The 16,102-nt window shown below is 41.6% G+C and overlaps 1 protein-coding gene across 6 annotated transcripts in view; it reads left to right on the top strand.

The window, feature by feature from the left end:
* The window catches only part of ALMS1 (ALMS1 centrosome and basal body associated protein), a 90,489-nt gene that overhangs the window by 10,851 nt on the left and 63,536 nt on the right, over positions 1-16,102 (top strand). For all 6 annotated transcript variants that reach the window (XM_089526404.1, XM_089526402.1, XM_089526403.1 and 3 more), the window contains exons 2-4: positions 5,559-5,693; positions 7,513-7,708; positions 14,505-14,625. In XM_089526404.1, coding sequence (XP_089382530.1) covers positions 5,559-5,693; positions 7,513-7,708; positions 14,505-14,625 — 452 coding nt within the window. The remainder of the gene's footprint in view (positions 1-5,558; positions 5,694-7,512; positions 7,709-14,504; positions 14,626-16,102) is intronic.

The raw sequence follows: 16,102 nt of genomic DNA, 5'->3' as shown, positions 1-16,102 counted from the left end.
CATTGGGCGATCTTGGACAAGTCACACTCTCTCAGCCTAAGAGGAAGGAAAAGTCATCCCCTCCTCTGAACAAATCTTGCCAAGAAAACCCTGTGATAAGTGTGCCTTAGGGTCACCATAAGTCAGAAATGATGTGAAGGCACACAACAACGAGAGGTTGGATTATTGGTGGAAGCTTGTTAGCTTCCTACTTGCGCAATGGGTTTGTGCAAATCGCTTTGTGAACTTTCTGTCCTTTTCCTCTCTTGCATTTAGTTTTGGACTGTTCAGTCCAGCACTGCAGTGTTGGTGTTGTTTCTTTCTGAAGTGTACTTGTTTCTTTTTTTGCAAGACTTTATTACCCTTTTCTTCATAGCATGGGATTTTCTGAAAGTCTAAGGCTTTAAAACCTCTTTAATACATTCTGATATTATGGTTGGGAATTCCTTAACAGCATTTTAATTCTCTCTTTTGCAGTAATGATTTGCTGCTGATTTCCCCACTCTTTCTATCTGTTACTGAAATACTCCTTTGTTTAGGGCCTGGATTAAACCTAAGGCTTCATGTTTCTTTCAGTTTTGGTTTCATATTTTGGAATATCTTCACTTCATTGCTTTCAGTAGATCCTGATCTGTCTTATCTCGTAACTTATCCAACTTGACATTGCTGCCTTTCTTCTTCTTCTCCTTCATCTGACAGGCATTTGAGAATTTAGGAATGTTTTTTGGTCTTTTTCATGTACCATTCTTCCTATGGCAAGGTGAACCTAATTTCACTGCAACCAGTCTCACATCTTTAATACATGCTACTAATGAAGTTGAATTCCCATGCTTAATCCATTATTTTAACATCTAACAAAGCTCTCTTCCCTTTAGGTTTGTTACACACACTTCCCTGGAGAGAAGTTATTCCAGTTTTGTTAATTTGAGGTTATTGTCTATTAGCAGTTGTTTCCGAAAGCTGTCAAGATAAATATTATTCTGCACAGTCTCTGTACCAAATGGCATAACTTCTTGGACATTTGTATTCCCTCTGTATTGCTCTTTCATTTCCTTATTTTCTTTACTCTTTTGGCAACTAGTCACATAAAATGTGTTGTTTCTGTCAACTTCCTCCAATTGCTAATGTGCACTTTCCAGGGTTAGTTAATTGGCTGTCTTTTGAGGCATGAGACATTCTGTTTGGCTTTTGTTACTGGCATCTATTTCCCCAGTTTTCTTCTTAATGCTTAATTTGTATGCTTGCATGGAAAAACTGTCTGAAGGGATTAATTCTGCGTGTAATCTTACAGCTGTTGAGTTGGGACTGGCATCTCAAAGGTATGCCCTATCTAGTGAAATTATTGCTCTTCCCTCTTCTTCTTTTATATCTTCCAAAACATGAAACCAAAACTGAAAGGTTGTTGTCTTTTCAGGAAAAGGAAGCAAATAAGCCAAAATGGGTGATAGGCTTTCCAGGAACTGCTAACAGCGCATTGTGTCTCTTTGATTCAGCGTGGACACTTCCCATTAGTCTGTGTCAGGATATAACATGCCTTGACAGTTCATGAAAGTTGTCAGGATGAGGCAAATGAATCCCACAGACGCCTCAGCCTTCATGACAGTCGTGTAGTAGACGTATACACGGGGTGTAATTCCACTCCCATTGCTGGGGGGTGGATGTTGGGTAGAGAGGAACTTGCCATGTTGCTCCTTACTGCTTTTTGTTCATGGGATCAGGGCTATTTGGAATATCTTCCTGCCACTTAGATTATTTATTATTATTACATGTCCCAATCCTACTCTTCCTTCTGACAAGGGAAGCTTCCAGCTTTGGTAAGTTCTGCGATTGGTGCCCATTAATTCTGAAATGAGGTTGCCCTCCCTTCAGTCCCCCACTGATTCTGTAGAATATGTGGATTTAGTTAACCCAATTGTAGGTACTCACTTAGGCTCATGGAGTGATCCACTGAGTAGAAAGGCCAGGGCCAGAAGAGTTGGGAACCTTTGTAGTTGGTACGTTTGGGATGACGTTTATAGTGAATTATTAGGGGAAGATGTGGGTAGCAAAGTAAGCTGCTTAAGAAGCAAGACTGTAAAGCATCAGTGAGAAGGACATGCACAAATGATATTTTTGTTCCTCCTGTTTCTCACATTTTCTGCCTTTACCATTTCCACCTTTCTCTTGGGCTCTCCTCTTCTTGGACTCATTGCTTTTGTTGTACTGCGACCACATTGGAAGTGATCTTGGTTTGATATTTTCCCTCTTAAAATTAGGATCTTTAGCTTTTAATGTTTACTCTGTCATTGTCCAGGTAGAAGGATGTGGAAGATACCATGGTAGTTTATTTTAAGCAGGGACACGGATAGCTGAGAAATGTAAGTAGGATACTGCTACGTTTTCTGCTTTTTATCTAGTGGAAACTGGCAATGACTTTCTGAGAAGTTGTGTGTATTTCTTAGCTTCTTCTTCAGAATAATTTGCATTTGATAACATATTTTGAAGGTTAAACAATATTGATTCCGGAGACCATTTAGTTATGTTGCTCTCTGTCATAGGAAATAGCACTCTTTATTTTTTTTTACATTTATTGCTCCTTATATTTGTTCTAGTTCATTAAAAAAAGCCTTTCTACAAATGTGCAGAATTTAGTTTAATACAGGAATGAACACAAGGCACACGTTTGCCATGTTTTGAGGATTTCTCTGAGAATGCCCGCAGATCTGCCATGTTTTGAGGACTTGGGTTAAATCCAGTGTTAATTCAACTAAATATGAATCTGTTGAAGTGAATTGTATTTATCCGTCACAACTAACATCAGTTGCATTGATTTCAATAGATCTACTTTAGGTAGGAACATCATTGGTGCATTATGCCTGTTTATTTGATTTACATATATTTATTGCACTTACATCTCACCTTTCTCCCCAGATGGGAGCCATTCTACTTATTAAAGAGAAGGGGTATTTCAGTAGTTGGTCTGGTTATAAGAAAATGGCTTTTTGGAACCTTGAAATATATTTAAATCCGTTTGTGAAGGATATTTTGTTGTTAACATTTTTATTTATTTCTTTGGGAGTTTAGAAGGAAATGTGTTGCAGAAACACATTGAGCAAAGTAAATAATTCAGGCACGTTGAGAATTCCCTCTTTCTCTTTCTGTGTTTGTGTATGAAGAGTTATTTTCCCCTTTTCTTGGTTTCATGCTGAGATGCTCATCAGGCTCTTGCTGGCTCCCTCTTCCCTCTCCCTTTCTAATGCAAGATAATGGAACAGTTTCTCCACTGACATGACAGCCCTCTACAAAAATAAAGGCAGGTCATGGGGAAGCATCCTGAGGGCAGCAACATCTAGTGCGCTGTGGCTAGCGGGTGGGATGGCATCCCTATGCCCCCCATTTTTATCAATGCACCCCTGCCCTGAAATCCTCCCATCTGCTTTTATGGGGAGTGTTCTTACAAATTTTATCTCTGTTTCTTCCTTTCTGCATTAACTTCATTTTCTGTTTGAGAAAATACATACACACCATGCTCCGTTTTTGACTGCTTCAACCTCAAAGCAGCCATTTTGTGACTAGTTATGGCCTTCACAGCAGATATGTCAAGAACCTGCCTATGGCAGTTTTTAAAACCAGCAGGTCCCATGCTTTGAGGGGCTTTAACAAACAGAAAGCAGCATTTTGAACTGAGCTTGGAAACAGGCATTTGCCAAAAGCAATGGTGTTATACCATCCTAATGCCCAACAATAATCTATATGTGAAGTATTGGGAGTTTGCAGACCATCTTAGAGAAGCAGCGTTTTCATACTTTCTAGTAACCCCCTTACTAGAAAGTATGAAAACATGCTTCTCTAGCGCTGGCCACAGACTGCGTGTGGCCCTTGGACTCAGCATTGTGGTCTCCTGAGTCCTTCCCACTCCAGAAGCTCCCCTGAATCTGGTACTGCTTCTAAATGCCTCCATTTTTCTGTGCATTCCCTCTCAAAATGGCACCTGGATATGAGATTACAACATTTCCTGTCATTATTAGAGAAATTGCAGAAGAAAACTGTTATTTGGGCTAGCTGTGTGGGTGGGCACAGCCTGAGTACACACTTAGGAGGGAAAAAATGGCCCCTGGTCCCCTTGCAGCGGCCCATCTTCGGTGTTTTGTTTTTGGTGCTGCTGTTCCCTCTTCTTTATTTAGTAGAGAAGAAGAACTAATATCGTTTGTTCCGCCCCTGCCCCCCATGGCTTTATAGAGGTTACTTTGAAGGTTAAATGATAGCATTGTCTTTTGCTTCTATTTGCTCACTGTGGACCCTTTTGACTAGGCTATGGCCTTACTGGTCTATTTGGTTGCCATTGAGAACCTGCACATAATGAGCCTTGCTTGGCCTGTGCCGCCTATCCAGTATCGATATCTATTGCTTTTCATGCTGTGCTAATTGCCTTTATTGTTTTTGCTTCAACACTCACAGCTTTCCAGTTGCCTGAGGGTCATAGGTGCATCCTATTCAGTTTGTGCCTTTTAATAAATCGAATTCAAGAGGGAGGTGGTTAAAGTGGGGCGGGGGCTTATCCAGTACATTTTAAAATGTTGTAAAATTCTGACTTTTAAAATAAAGGCTTGTGGATTTTTATTTACCAGACCCCCCCCCCCCCCAATTTGGCAAGGTTGCCATGCAAGGCTGCATTTCATCACCCTATTTGTTTAACTTGTATGCAGAACGTATCATACCCAAAGCAGGATCAGACGGAAAAATGTGTGAAAATTGGGGAAGGGAACATCAGCAATTTAAGATATACATATGACACCATCCTACTGGTAGAAAATTCCAAAGGCTTTGAACAATACTGAAGAAAGTCAAGGAAGGCAGGTTTACAGCTGAATGTAAGGAAAAAAACATTAAGGAAACAAAAGTAATGACCACTGATAATTTATGTACATTTAAAGTAGACAATGAAATCCTTGAGATACTCAAACATTTTCTATACCGTGTCTCATTAATTAAAACAGAGACTACAGTCAAGGAATCAGAAGATAAGTAGGATCTGGAAGGGCAGCTATGAAGGAAGTACACAAGATCCTCAAGTATACAGTTTTCTCCATATTCTGTCCTAACAGTGGCTTCTTTTCCTGACTACAGATTACATGTTAGGATAATGAAATGTTGTGGTACACTCATTTCTTTAACAGCAGTCCATGGTTTTTCATGATCTATGCAACCAAAGACTTTGCTAGAATCTATAAAGCAAAGGCTGATTTCTTTCCTGAAGTTCTTTTGTGCACTCCATTATCCAGTGTATGTTTGCAGTATGATCCCATGTACCTCTCAGCCACCATTAATGACTTCTTCCTGTTGTGATTCTGTCTCTTCAGTATTCTTGCTTGAATTTTAGTTGCAGAAATTTTCGGTGCCTTGTGAGAACTCAAATAATTGGATTGGGCAGTCTCACTCTTTATTTTGGGCGATAATTCATGTCCTATCTTGCTGCTTTAGGCAACCGATATAAAATATTCTGAAACATCAGTTTATTTCTAAAACCTAAATAACTCTGTGGGCTGAAACACTGTGCAAAACAAGTTGTCTAATCCTGATGGTTGTTGTGTTTGTTCCAGCCTATTGCAACAACTCCACCACTTGCTGGACAGAAGGAAGACCTATTGAGCCAAAGCAGCAGTGGGACCCAGATTTCTAATGCCAGCGGTGTCTCTTTGGGAGAAGTGATACGACGTAGATCTGCTACTAACTGGGTAAATATGAACTGCTGCCTGTACATTTTTTGTGGTGACCCATAGAAACACAAATGTTTGGTTAAGCAGAATATTTTGAATGGAACAGATGTTTTAGGACTCTAAACCAAGATCTATGGTGTCACCCTGTTCATCTTTCTGGGGACATGCCCTTGTACAATCTGATTGTGACTGTGCAGAGGAGACCTGATCCTTCATCTTTGGAGAAGGCTATTGAAATATTACTGATGTTAGGGATATAGGTCCAAAGCACACTGCAGAAATAATCCAGTTTGAGACCGCTTTAACTGTCCTAGCTCAGTGCTAGGGAACTCTGGGAGTTTGGTGAGACATTTAGCCTTCTCTATCAGAGACCTCTGGTGTCACAATCAGCTACATTTCCCAGGATTCACTAGCACTGAGCCAGGGCAGTTAAACCAGTCTCAAAGGGGATTATTTCTGCAGTGTGTTTTGGACCATAGGTATTACCTCTGGCGATTTCAAGAGCTACTCTTAGATATACTGGGCTGGATCCTGATTGTCTCCTACAAACAAAAGGGAACATTCCATTTGCAGAATGCACCAAAATCCAGTAAAGTCTCTAGTTGGAGAAAGTGGAGAGATTATTTTTGCCATCCTCCTGGCCTGTGCCCAAGCAGTATTTCCAAAGCTCTAGAAAGTGCCATCCTTCAATACAGCTTTTCAGGGGGGAAAAGGTGTTGGATGAAAATTGTCTATCGCCTCCCCCTCTCCAGTCAGGAGCATCCCATGAGTAGAATTGCATCCATGGAAATTTTGGATCTAGTTCATCATCCTACTAGACACTTATGGAGACTGTACAGTTATGAGTTCTCGGTATTCCAGTTCATGCAATAGTCTTGTGCACATATTTTTTTAATTCCTTATAGGTGTCCATACTAGAAGTCACACTAGAACAGTTTGTTCATTGGTAAATGCTGGACAGATCCCCAGATAACAAAGTCCTTCTGGAGTGCCTTGCCAGGGGCTGTGCTGACTTGGGCTGCTGGGAGTTGTGTGCCTTCAAGTCATTTCCAACTTGTGTCGACCCCAAGGTTAATATCATGGGGGTTTCTGGAAATGATTTGTCCAGAATGCTTTTGCCCTTGCCTTCTTCTGAGGCAGTACCTTCCAGTAAGGGAATGGCAAACCTCCTCTGAAGAAATCTTGACAAGAAAACCTTTGTGGAAGGTGCATAACAACAAAAGTGTGTGAGACAACTGTGTTCTGTTGTGACAGCTGTGCTGGATTTGTATCCTCTTGTTGGCTGCAGGATTTCTATATTGAATACCACCCTGTTGTATCCATCCTATGGAAGCAGATCTACCTACAGAATCCTAAACACTGAACAAATATTGCATGTTCCTAGTATTATAGTGCTTCTGTTTCAGTAAATGTTGGCGGCTGCCACATCCTGGTTGTCAGCACCTTGATCTTAATGGACATCAACAGAATGATCTTGGGGCTAACTTGGGCTTGCAACAGCCTTGCAGATAATAGAAGTGATTGGACCACCTGTGTTTAGATACTTCTGTTAATCATTTGTGTACATTTTGACCAATATACTACATTGGACTTTCCAAACTTATCCTTATATCTGACAAAAAAGAAAATTTATAACAGAACTGCAGAAATCTAATTGGGTGAAGTGACTAGGCCCTCGGCAGGTAAGGAATCCTTGAAGTTTGTGTTTTAGAGGTGTGTGTGTGGTTTTTTTTTGTATGTGTATATATGTGTGTGTGCGCACGCACACACGCGCAGATCTAATAACATGGAGTTTGTATAACTTTCTGTGGATCTTCCCGCTTCTATATTTCATCAGGAGATGGAAGAATGGTACCAGCCTTGTACAGAAGTGGATGCCAGTAATCTAATAGTGGCCATAGGATGGAGGATGGGCCAGACCCCTGGAGCTTGTGACTTGACAGAGTTCACAACTATGGAGGAAGGTTTTGTTACTCCTGCAGGGACTTTTGGGAGGCAGCAAGCACCTAATGTGACACACAGTCCAATCCTAGGTACATTCTATGTACTGTTCTATTATTATTATTATTATTATTATTATTTTAAAATAATGTTTTATAAATAGTGTCTTTTCTGAAGGCAGTTTTGTATCCATTTATTCTTTACTGTAGAGACAAACCTGTATATTCAGTAAGAGAAGCAAAAAGGTGTTGCTGATGGGGAAAATACCTATCACATTGTAAGATAACAAATGAAAGACCCTCTGCTGTTGTGACTGAAGTCAAGTAGTCCTGGGATAATGTTGCCAGGGCTGGTACTGGGACAGAGTTGGCATATGGGCTTCGTGTAGACTCTGGTCCATGTTTTGTATTTGCTATGGAGCTTTTTCTGATAAGCAGCTGTTTTAGGCCTTTTAGTTTTGCAGTGACAGACATGGCTGCCTTTCTGAAACTTCAGCAGTTGTTGCAACTGAACATTTTGTTTAGGTTTCTTGGGTTTAGAGAAGCTCTAATATATTTTCATTTATTACATTTTTATCCCACTGTCCTTGTTTGCCTGTAACAGTACACAGTTAAGTAGCCTGAGTGCAAATTGTAGTTTTTCCTTGCCAACTCTATGTGTCGGTAGTCAATATGTACATGTACATGTCTGTGGACAGGCTGTAAAAAAATTCTAGTCTTACACTTTTTATTTTCTGAGGTGATGTGCACGGTGCTGGGGTTCTTCCACTTTTTCAGCTATTGTTGGACTTCAGGTTACAGCTGAAATGTGCAACAGAAGAGCCAGACTGCAAAATGCTGGGACTGAGACTTTGGCTTTGCTGTGCTTCCCCCTTATTTCTCCATATGGGGGGTGGTCTGACGTCTGGTGGAGTCACTGATCTTCATTTCCTTCTAGAACCTTGTCTTGCTCATCCCGAAAGCCCTTGATCTTCAGGGAGGGGGACACTAGGGCCATTTCCAGAAGAGGGGAAAGCCATGGGTGTGAGAAAGAGAGAAGAGTGTGTGAGAAATGGAAACTTTACATGCTAATTTAGATCCTATTTCTGTTTAATAGTACTGTATGTGCCATCCCAGTGGTAAGGGTGGTTAATAGCAGAATTAAAATAGCTATAACAGTCCTCTAAAATGGAAACTGCTGAAAATATAACATATGGAAAAATGATTATAACATGACTAAGGGAGTTATATTCGGATTCCGTACTGCACTTACATTTTTGTAGCTGTCAGATGTTTTAGCAACCGAAGGGAAGCCATTGAAAATGATATATCGCCCACACTCTGATCTCTCCCTGCCACTTCATGTTCTGACTTATGGTGGCAGCTCTTGCTCTCAGCTTAAGCTTCAGCGTTTAGTCACTGGCAGACTTGCATTTCCGATTGTGACTATGGAGGTACTGGATGGTTCAGTGCATATTGCTCACAGAGTTGGAATTTTGATAATGGGCAGTTAAGCATTTCACTTGATTTGAGCTGGAACAAGGGGCACAATATCCTTGCTGTGCTCGCAGAGGTGTAAGCGTAAGTTCTCTGCTCTAGGAGCAACCCCAGTCTTCTGTCTGCTCTGGCAGTTACTAGTGTTGGAAGCAGAACATGTGCAGTGAAGTGACTGGCTGTGCAAGCAAGAGTAATTTATTTTGTTAATATCCAATCCTTCCTCCAGATAGCTTGAGGCAATGTTTATAGACTCATTCCATTTAATGTGGGTAGTCTACATGGCTTAGTGGTTTGAGTGTTGGACTCTGACTCTGAAGACCAGGATTCAATTCTCAGCTTGGCCATGGAACCCACTTGAGCAAGTCACATGCTCTCAGCCTCAGGGGAAGGCAATGGCAAACCTCCTCTGAACAAATCTTGCTAAGAAAACCTCATGATAAGGCCTTATGGCCTTAGGGTGGCCATAAGTCAAAAACTGCTTGAAGATTCACAAGAAGAACAACACAGTCTAAATTAGTGTAGAGGGAAAGTTTGCAAGTAGGGTTCCTAACAGATGATGTGGGATATATAGTGTAAGCTGGGCTTTGCATGCTGTTGTATTAACAAGCATCTTCAGACATCTGGGATAAAAGGGTGGAATCATTCTTCCACCCAGACCCACTTTAGTCCACTTGTCAAACAGTATACCTTGTTTAATACAGTTGCCTACTAAGAGATGGCATTTGCTCTTGAAAGAGGCATTAGTTTCCTCAGCTCTGTAGCATTCCCCCTAATGATTTTTTTCTTGGTCAGATGTATTTTCACTTTGTTCTCTCAGAGCTTATGAATGTTATCTGCAGTGGAATGGAAAGGGCAGGTGAGTGGGTTGGTAAAAGTGATGCTTTTCTTTGGCCGCCTGGCCTTGGTGTCCTTGAGCCTTGCTATATTGCTAAGTATGAATCTTCTCAGTAGTCCTTCTCTTGCTGTAGCAGCTGCATATGATACCCTTTTTAGGTAAAATTCTTCCTGGAAGATAAATGCCCAAATGCCACTCTTGTAGTTACCACATTTCTCTCTGAGGAAGCTAGGATCAGAACCCGTTATGTATAAAGGGACAGTTAGAGTTTAGCTAGATAGTTAGAGTTTGCAACCTCCGTGACTCTTGTATTACTGTTGGCAGTTTTATTTTGGGGAATTTGATATGGCACATTTTCTCCGCTAAACAGTGTAGTACACAAGGGGGAAAAAGAAGAATAGGAAAGACAGAAAATGGACCTTTTGTTTCTGAAGCTTTCCTTTACTTGTGGCCTGGTTGCTGGGTAACTACAAGCACAATACATGCTTATATCATTCCTATTCCAAGCCTTGGAAACGGGCATGTTCAGAGCATTGCTGTTTCTGGCTTCTTGTTTACAGTCCATATCCTTTGTGTTGAAAAGTTCAAATTCATCTCGAGGGAAAGGAATCCCACGTCAGGAGACCAGGTACATTATGAAAATTAAGCACAGGATGCTCCTCTGTATTACAGCTTTTCAATGGTCTTTTAAAAAGTATTTGGGCAGGGAAGAGTGGGTGGGAGTGGAAACATATCGGTTCTGAGACCAGCACCACGTCCGGAAGTCTTTTTCCACCTGTTTTCCCATCTTTGTCCAGCACTGAGACTAGCTCTACATAGTTCTCAAATCTTCCAAGCTTTCCTTGCTTTTTTTTTTTAAAGGAACAATACCTGAGAATTTGAGAGAATTGCATTCGGTGCTTAAATGATGTGATAACAGCTCTGTTTTCTTAAGCAATTTCATTTTCACCTCAACATTAGGAGGAACTTCCTGAGAGTAAGGGCTGTTCGACAGTGGAACACACTCCTTCCTCGGAGTGTAATGGAGTCTCCTTCTTTGGAGGTCTTTAAGCAGAGGCTGGATGGCCATCTGTTAATGGGGATGCTTTGATTGAGAGTTCCTGCATGGCAGAATGGGGTTGGACTGGATCAGGGCCGTTGGGGTCTCTTCCAACTCTACGATTCTATGATTCTATGATTTTACCCTTGCAACTCTTCCAGATTTGTCAAAAGGTTTCATTCATATATAAAGAAATAAGTCCATCAAAGCCTGTCTCCAACAGTTGTGAGATTCTACACATACATTGGCTTGTTTTATTTTGTAAGTAGTGCCTCAGTAATAAACCTCCAAAATAAATGCCTCATTTTCTAGATGGTGCCAAGATCATGCAGAGAGCCAGTGTGGCCTAATGGTTTGAGTGTTGGATTAGGACTCTGGGAGACCAGGGTTCGATTCCTCACTCAGCCGTGGAAACCCACTGGGTGACCTTGGGCAAGTCACATTCTCTCGGCCTAAGAGGAAGACAGTAGCAAATCTCCTCTGAACAGATCTTGCCAAGAAAACCATATGATAGAGTTGCCATAGCTGATGTTGACTTGAAGGAACATAACAACAAGCCAGCCTCATCACTTGAACCTCAGAGGATGGGTCAGTTTCTAATGAAAGGAAAGTGCTAAAAGAATGAGAGACATTCACATTGAATTAATATTACCAAAGCATTCAAATTTGGCTTGAACTGGAGATCATGACAATCCAAAAGCATCTTGAATATCTTTTGAAAACAATGTATTTTCAAAGGTATGCACTGTAGTATGTTCTTGTGTGTTCAGAAATGTTCTGTGCAACAAGAGATTTGTTTGGCCCTTGAACTGTTGTCTTGACAGCAATGGCTAAACTGTAGATTATGGCATACTAGTCTACTGCAAATATTTAACTTAAGACACCGTTGAACATAAATACCCAGCTGCAGAAGTCTTCCTTTTCTTCCCTATCTGGCTTTGCTCTGGCCAGTTAATTCTGCTGTGTTTCCATACTGAATGTGATGGGACGGTTCTTAAATAAGAGAGACAGTAGAATTAACTGCTACCCAAGGAGTCTACCTGGTGAATATTGATATGAATCACTGCTTGGGCGTGCAATTTTTCCAAGCAGGAGGCAATTTTGGAACACTGAAAACACATGGAGAATAAGTATGTTTTGGGGCTGCATCATTTTTAATCTTTTAGAAAGTCTAGACCTTTTGGGTGTAAAAGTGGGGTTTTCCTCCTTTTCTAATTCAGAAGAATAGTGACATATTTCAGAAATGTGGGAAACACTGGTCCTGGAGAATAAAGGAGTTCTAGAGCATACAGAAGTTGGCTGTTCTCAGCATGCAGCATATTAACCTGTGATTGTAGAAGCTGTTCTCTTCACTGTTTGTTCTTTGTCTCCCAAAAAGAGGACAGCTTTTGCAAACGCAATTGAGCAAATACAGTGATGGTTGCTGATCCTTTCCCACCCACCCACCTTCCCCGCATTGTGTGAAACAGAAAGAACCGTCAAGGGATGTGTTTGTGGTGCTGTGATGGAGACGTTCTTGGCTTTCAGATTTTCTTTCCTCCAACCTTTGAGCCTAGAAAGAGACTCCTGTTTCCCTTTGGCTTTCTTTTAAGATGGGGATGGAGGAATTGTGGGTCAGGGCTAGATTCTTCCACCTTAACTTTTTGGGTGTTGACAGTTACATATAACAGCAACACAGAGGTGAAGAATGAATTAAACTTTGGCCATAAGTTAGCAATGACTTGAAAGCACACAACATCAACAAGGGGGCTTAAAGGTTTTCTTGTGTACCACTTAAATAGCTGTTCCCTGCTTAGTTAATGGAAACTTGAATTCAGGTACTTATTGCTTCCCTTAGAAGGACAAAATGGCAAAAACTAGAACCATTAATAGAAAATACCAAGATTAGTTGGCCACGTCTGCTTGAACAGACAAAATTGCAGATTATAGGTGTAAAAACTGACCTAGCCATGCTCCTTGCAGAAGCGTACAAAGGAATTGTGTAGGACCTTTGAGGCTAACTATTGTATATACAGTGGTCCCCCGGGTTACGAAATTAATTCGTTCCGCGGTTAATTTCGTAACCCGAAAACCTTCGTAACCCGAATTGCCATAGGCGCTAATAGAAAAAAAGCCGCGGCTCCGCCGCGGCTCCATTTGAAACAGCGCCGGGGTTTTTTCGTAACCCGAAAAAACCTTCGTAAGCCGAAGCAATAAATCCCTATGGGATTTATTCGTATCCCGAAAATTTCGTACCCCGGGTAATTCGTATCCCGGGGTACCACTGTACTCATGTATCAGTCTAGAAATTTTAGTCAAAAATGTACCCCATTTTGTAACTTGTTTTGCATTGATTTCTTTGCTTCATCTTTTAGATCCTTTGCCACATGTCCCTAAGTTTTACACTCGACTTATCCATGGGTCATATCAAAATAATTTTGGCCCCAAAATCTATCCTCGACTTATACATGAGGTTGACTCATAGTCAAGTATATACGATAAAAGGAAAAAATGGGCAGCATAAGCTTTCATAGACTCAATTGGCTTTGTCATATACATCCACGTGATCAACAAGGAAGGGGTAGATTGATGGGGTGCTCCATTCTGACCTCAGCAGATGTGATGGTGATGGTCACACTGTTGCAGGGAGCTGCTTGGCTGGTGAAGCTGAGGTTGTGGTGGCAGTGATATGAAGGAGGTAGGGCCAGTGGGGATGGTGTGGTGGGTGTGTAGACATGTGCAGAGCTGGGAGCAGCCCAGTTGTGCTGGATGCAGCCCAATCCCATGTCCTCATGTTCAACACATCCAGGTTCAGAGAATCATAGAGTTGGAAGAGACTACAAGGGCCAACTCCCTGCCATGCAGGAATACAGAATCGAAGCACCTCCGACAGATGACCATCCAGCCTCTGTTTAAAAACAGCTTTCAGAAAAGGAGGCTCCACCACCCTCTGAGGCAGCGTCTTCCACTGTTGAACAGCTCTTACTGTCAAGAAGTTCCTCCTAATGTTGGGGTGGAATCTCTTTTCCGCTTCACACTGGAGTTTTAACAGTTTCTGTCAAACTGGATTAATGTCTTAAAGAAGTGGATTCTCTGTGTGCAGTGTGAACTAGACGCATCACACTGGATATGGAGTGAGTCCAGGGCTTTTTGGCCAGTGTAGACAAGCCCACAGACTTAGCACAGCAATGTTTTCACAGAAGTACTGGGTTTTGGTAGAGAAAAAGGAATGACTGTTTTATTGAGCTGGATCCATACAAATGTTTCTTACCAGAGATTAGAGGTCGTTTCATTCCCCAAAATTAGTATTATGGAATTTATTTTTATTTTCATTGATTATGTGATCTTTATTAAGATGACTGTACACCATTTTTGCAATCTGTGCATTTCAGTTTGATTCATTTTTGTCGCTTAATGTTGTTGTGTTGCACAGCTTTTAACCACACATGGTTTTTAAAGCCCATGCCAGTTGGCAAGGCAGTTGCATTCGTAAGGCTTTGATTAGCAAGCCATGACTTTTCAGTCTTCCCACATCACCCTGGTATTTGTAATCTTGACAGAAATTCAGGACAGTTGCCTCTCTCCCAAACTCCCACTGCTGACGACATTCGCAACTCAAGGCCAAACCTTCTTCAACGAGACAGTCTTCCAGCCAGCGGAAGTGGACTTTGCTGCTTTGAGGTGAGTTAAAGCTACTACTTTGCTTGAGCTGTTGTGAGCTGCTTTCTTTAAGGCAATCAATTTCCTTTCAGTTACATGGGTCTTGCTCACATGTTAACTAATTTTGACTTGTATTTCTAACCCAATTATTACCTTTGGTTGGCACCAGTCACCTCTCTTTGTTAGATCTTGTGGCATGTGGAAAAAAACCTCAGAGAAGTGTGTATTCACATTCCTCGGCTTTCACAGAAGACATGGAAAGGTAATATTATTTCCTACAAAAGCAAAGCACTCTGGGAAGTTAGGGGGTTGTATTAGCCCCCCAGGAGGCCTTGGAGGGACGCATTGCAACCCCCCTGACTTGTTTTGGCTGTAGTGCCCCCAATACCCAGTAGGTGCCGTGGGGGCATTTTTGCCATGTTTTAGGCTCTTCTCCACCATTTTAGGCCCAGGAGAGACTTTTTTCAAAGCCGGAATAGGCTGGAAGTTATTTCCGTTTCAGTTTCAATTCCTGCTTTTAAAAAAGACTTTTACAAGACAGGGTTCAAAATGGCCTGCAGGGGGCAAAATAATGTGAAAATGCCCCAACACCCACAAGAGGGCATTTTCGGAGTGGGGAGCTGTGGGCCACGAGCGGCATGTTTCCCACCCCTGCTGTTGAGGACAGCAGAGAGAGGCACTGTTCACGTTTCTCTCTTTAAGTTTCCTTTTTTATGTGGAAGGGAGGAGAACATGGAGGGAAACTCTTTTTATTTCCTGCCCCAAGTGATCTTTGAAGATGGGGAGAGAAACTATTTGGATTGCCCCAAGATCAGTGTCCTTGCAGCCAGTGCCAGCTGCCCCTTTCTGCTGTTGCTACTTTCCATGAAAGCCCAATGTGAAGAGAAAATAATCAGTCTTCCTTGGGAGGGAAAAAGGCAGCTTCTCTCCCTTCCCATGGGTTTTGTGATTAAGGCAGTGTGGGGGTTTACTACTTCACCCACCACTTTTGTACCAGGTGTGAGGCTCTGCCTAAGCCAAATGTGAAGACTTAGTTATCACCAAGAGTGGGGGCTTTTTTCCTTGTCCCCACTTCTGCTGCCAATGTAAGTACTTCCTGTCCCTTTGTATTCATGGCTGCTACAGATGCCTTTTCTGAATCCAAGCTTTCTAATATATAGCTTTCCTGGGGGCTAAAAGCAAATAAATAGAAAAACAGTACTTTATTAGCAGAAGTTGAACAGCTTAATTATTTAATACAGTACATTAGGAACACAGCTCACACTCTCTCACACCTTCCACTCCTAACTAATTCGGATCTTAAACACCACTCACTAATTCCTAAACCTGACTTGCTGACTCTCTGGACCCTCATCCTCACTTCACTCATTTCTTTCTAACTATATCATCTGTCATCCCAAGTATCATTCACTAATTTTATTCAAATCCCTTCAGATATTCCACCAGTCATGCCTTGCTCTCAACATTCTGTTCTTCACCCTCTTTCTGACAGCTTCTT

Source organism: Sceloporus occidentalis, unplaced genomic scaffold (assembly GCF_023333645.1).
Source record: "Sceloporus occidentalis isolate IW3139 unplaced genomic scaffold, rSceOcc1.0.p SCAF_5, whole genome shotgun sequence".
NCBI lineage: Eukaryota > Metazoa > Chordata > Lepidosauria > Squamata > Phrynosomatidae > Sceloporus > Sceloporus occidentalis.
Note: the sequence above shows the minus strand (reverse complement) of the source record. Positions and strands in the feature narration are given on the sequence as shown.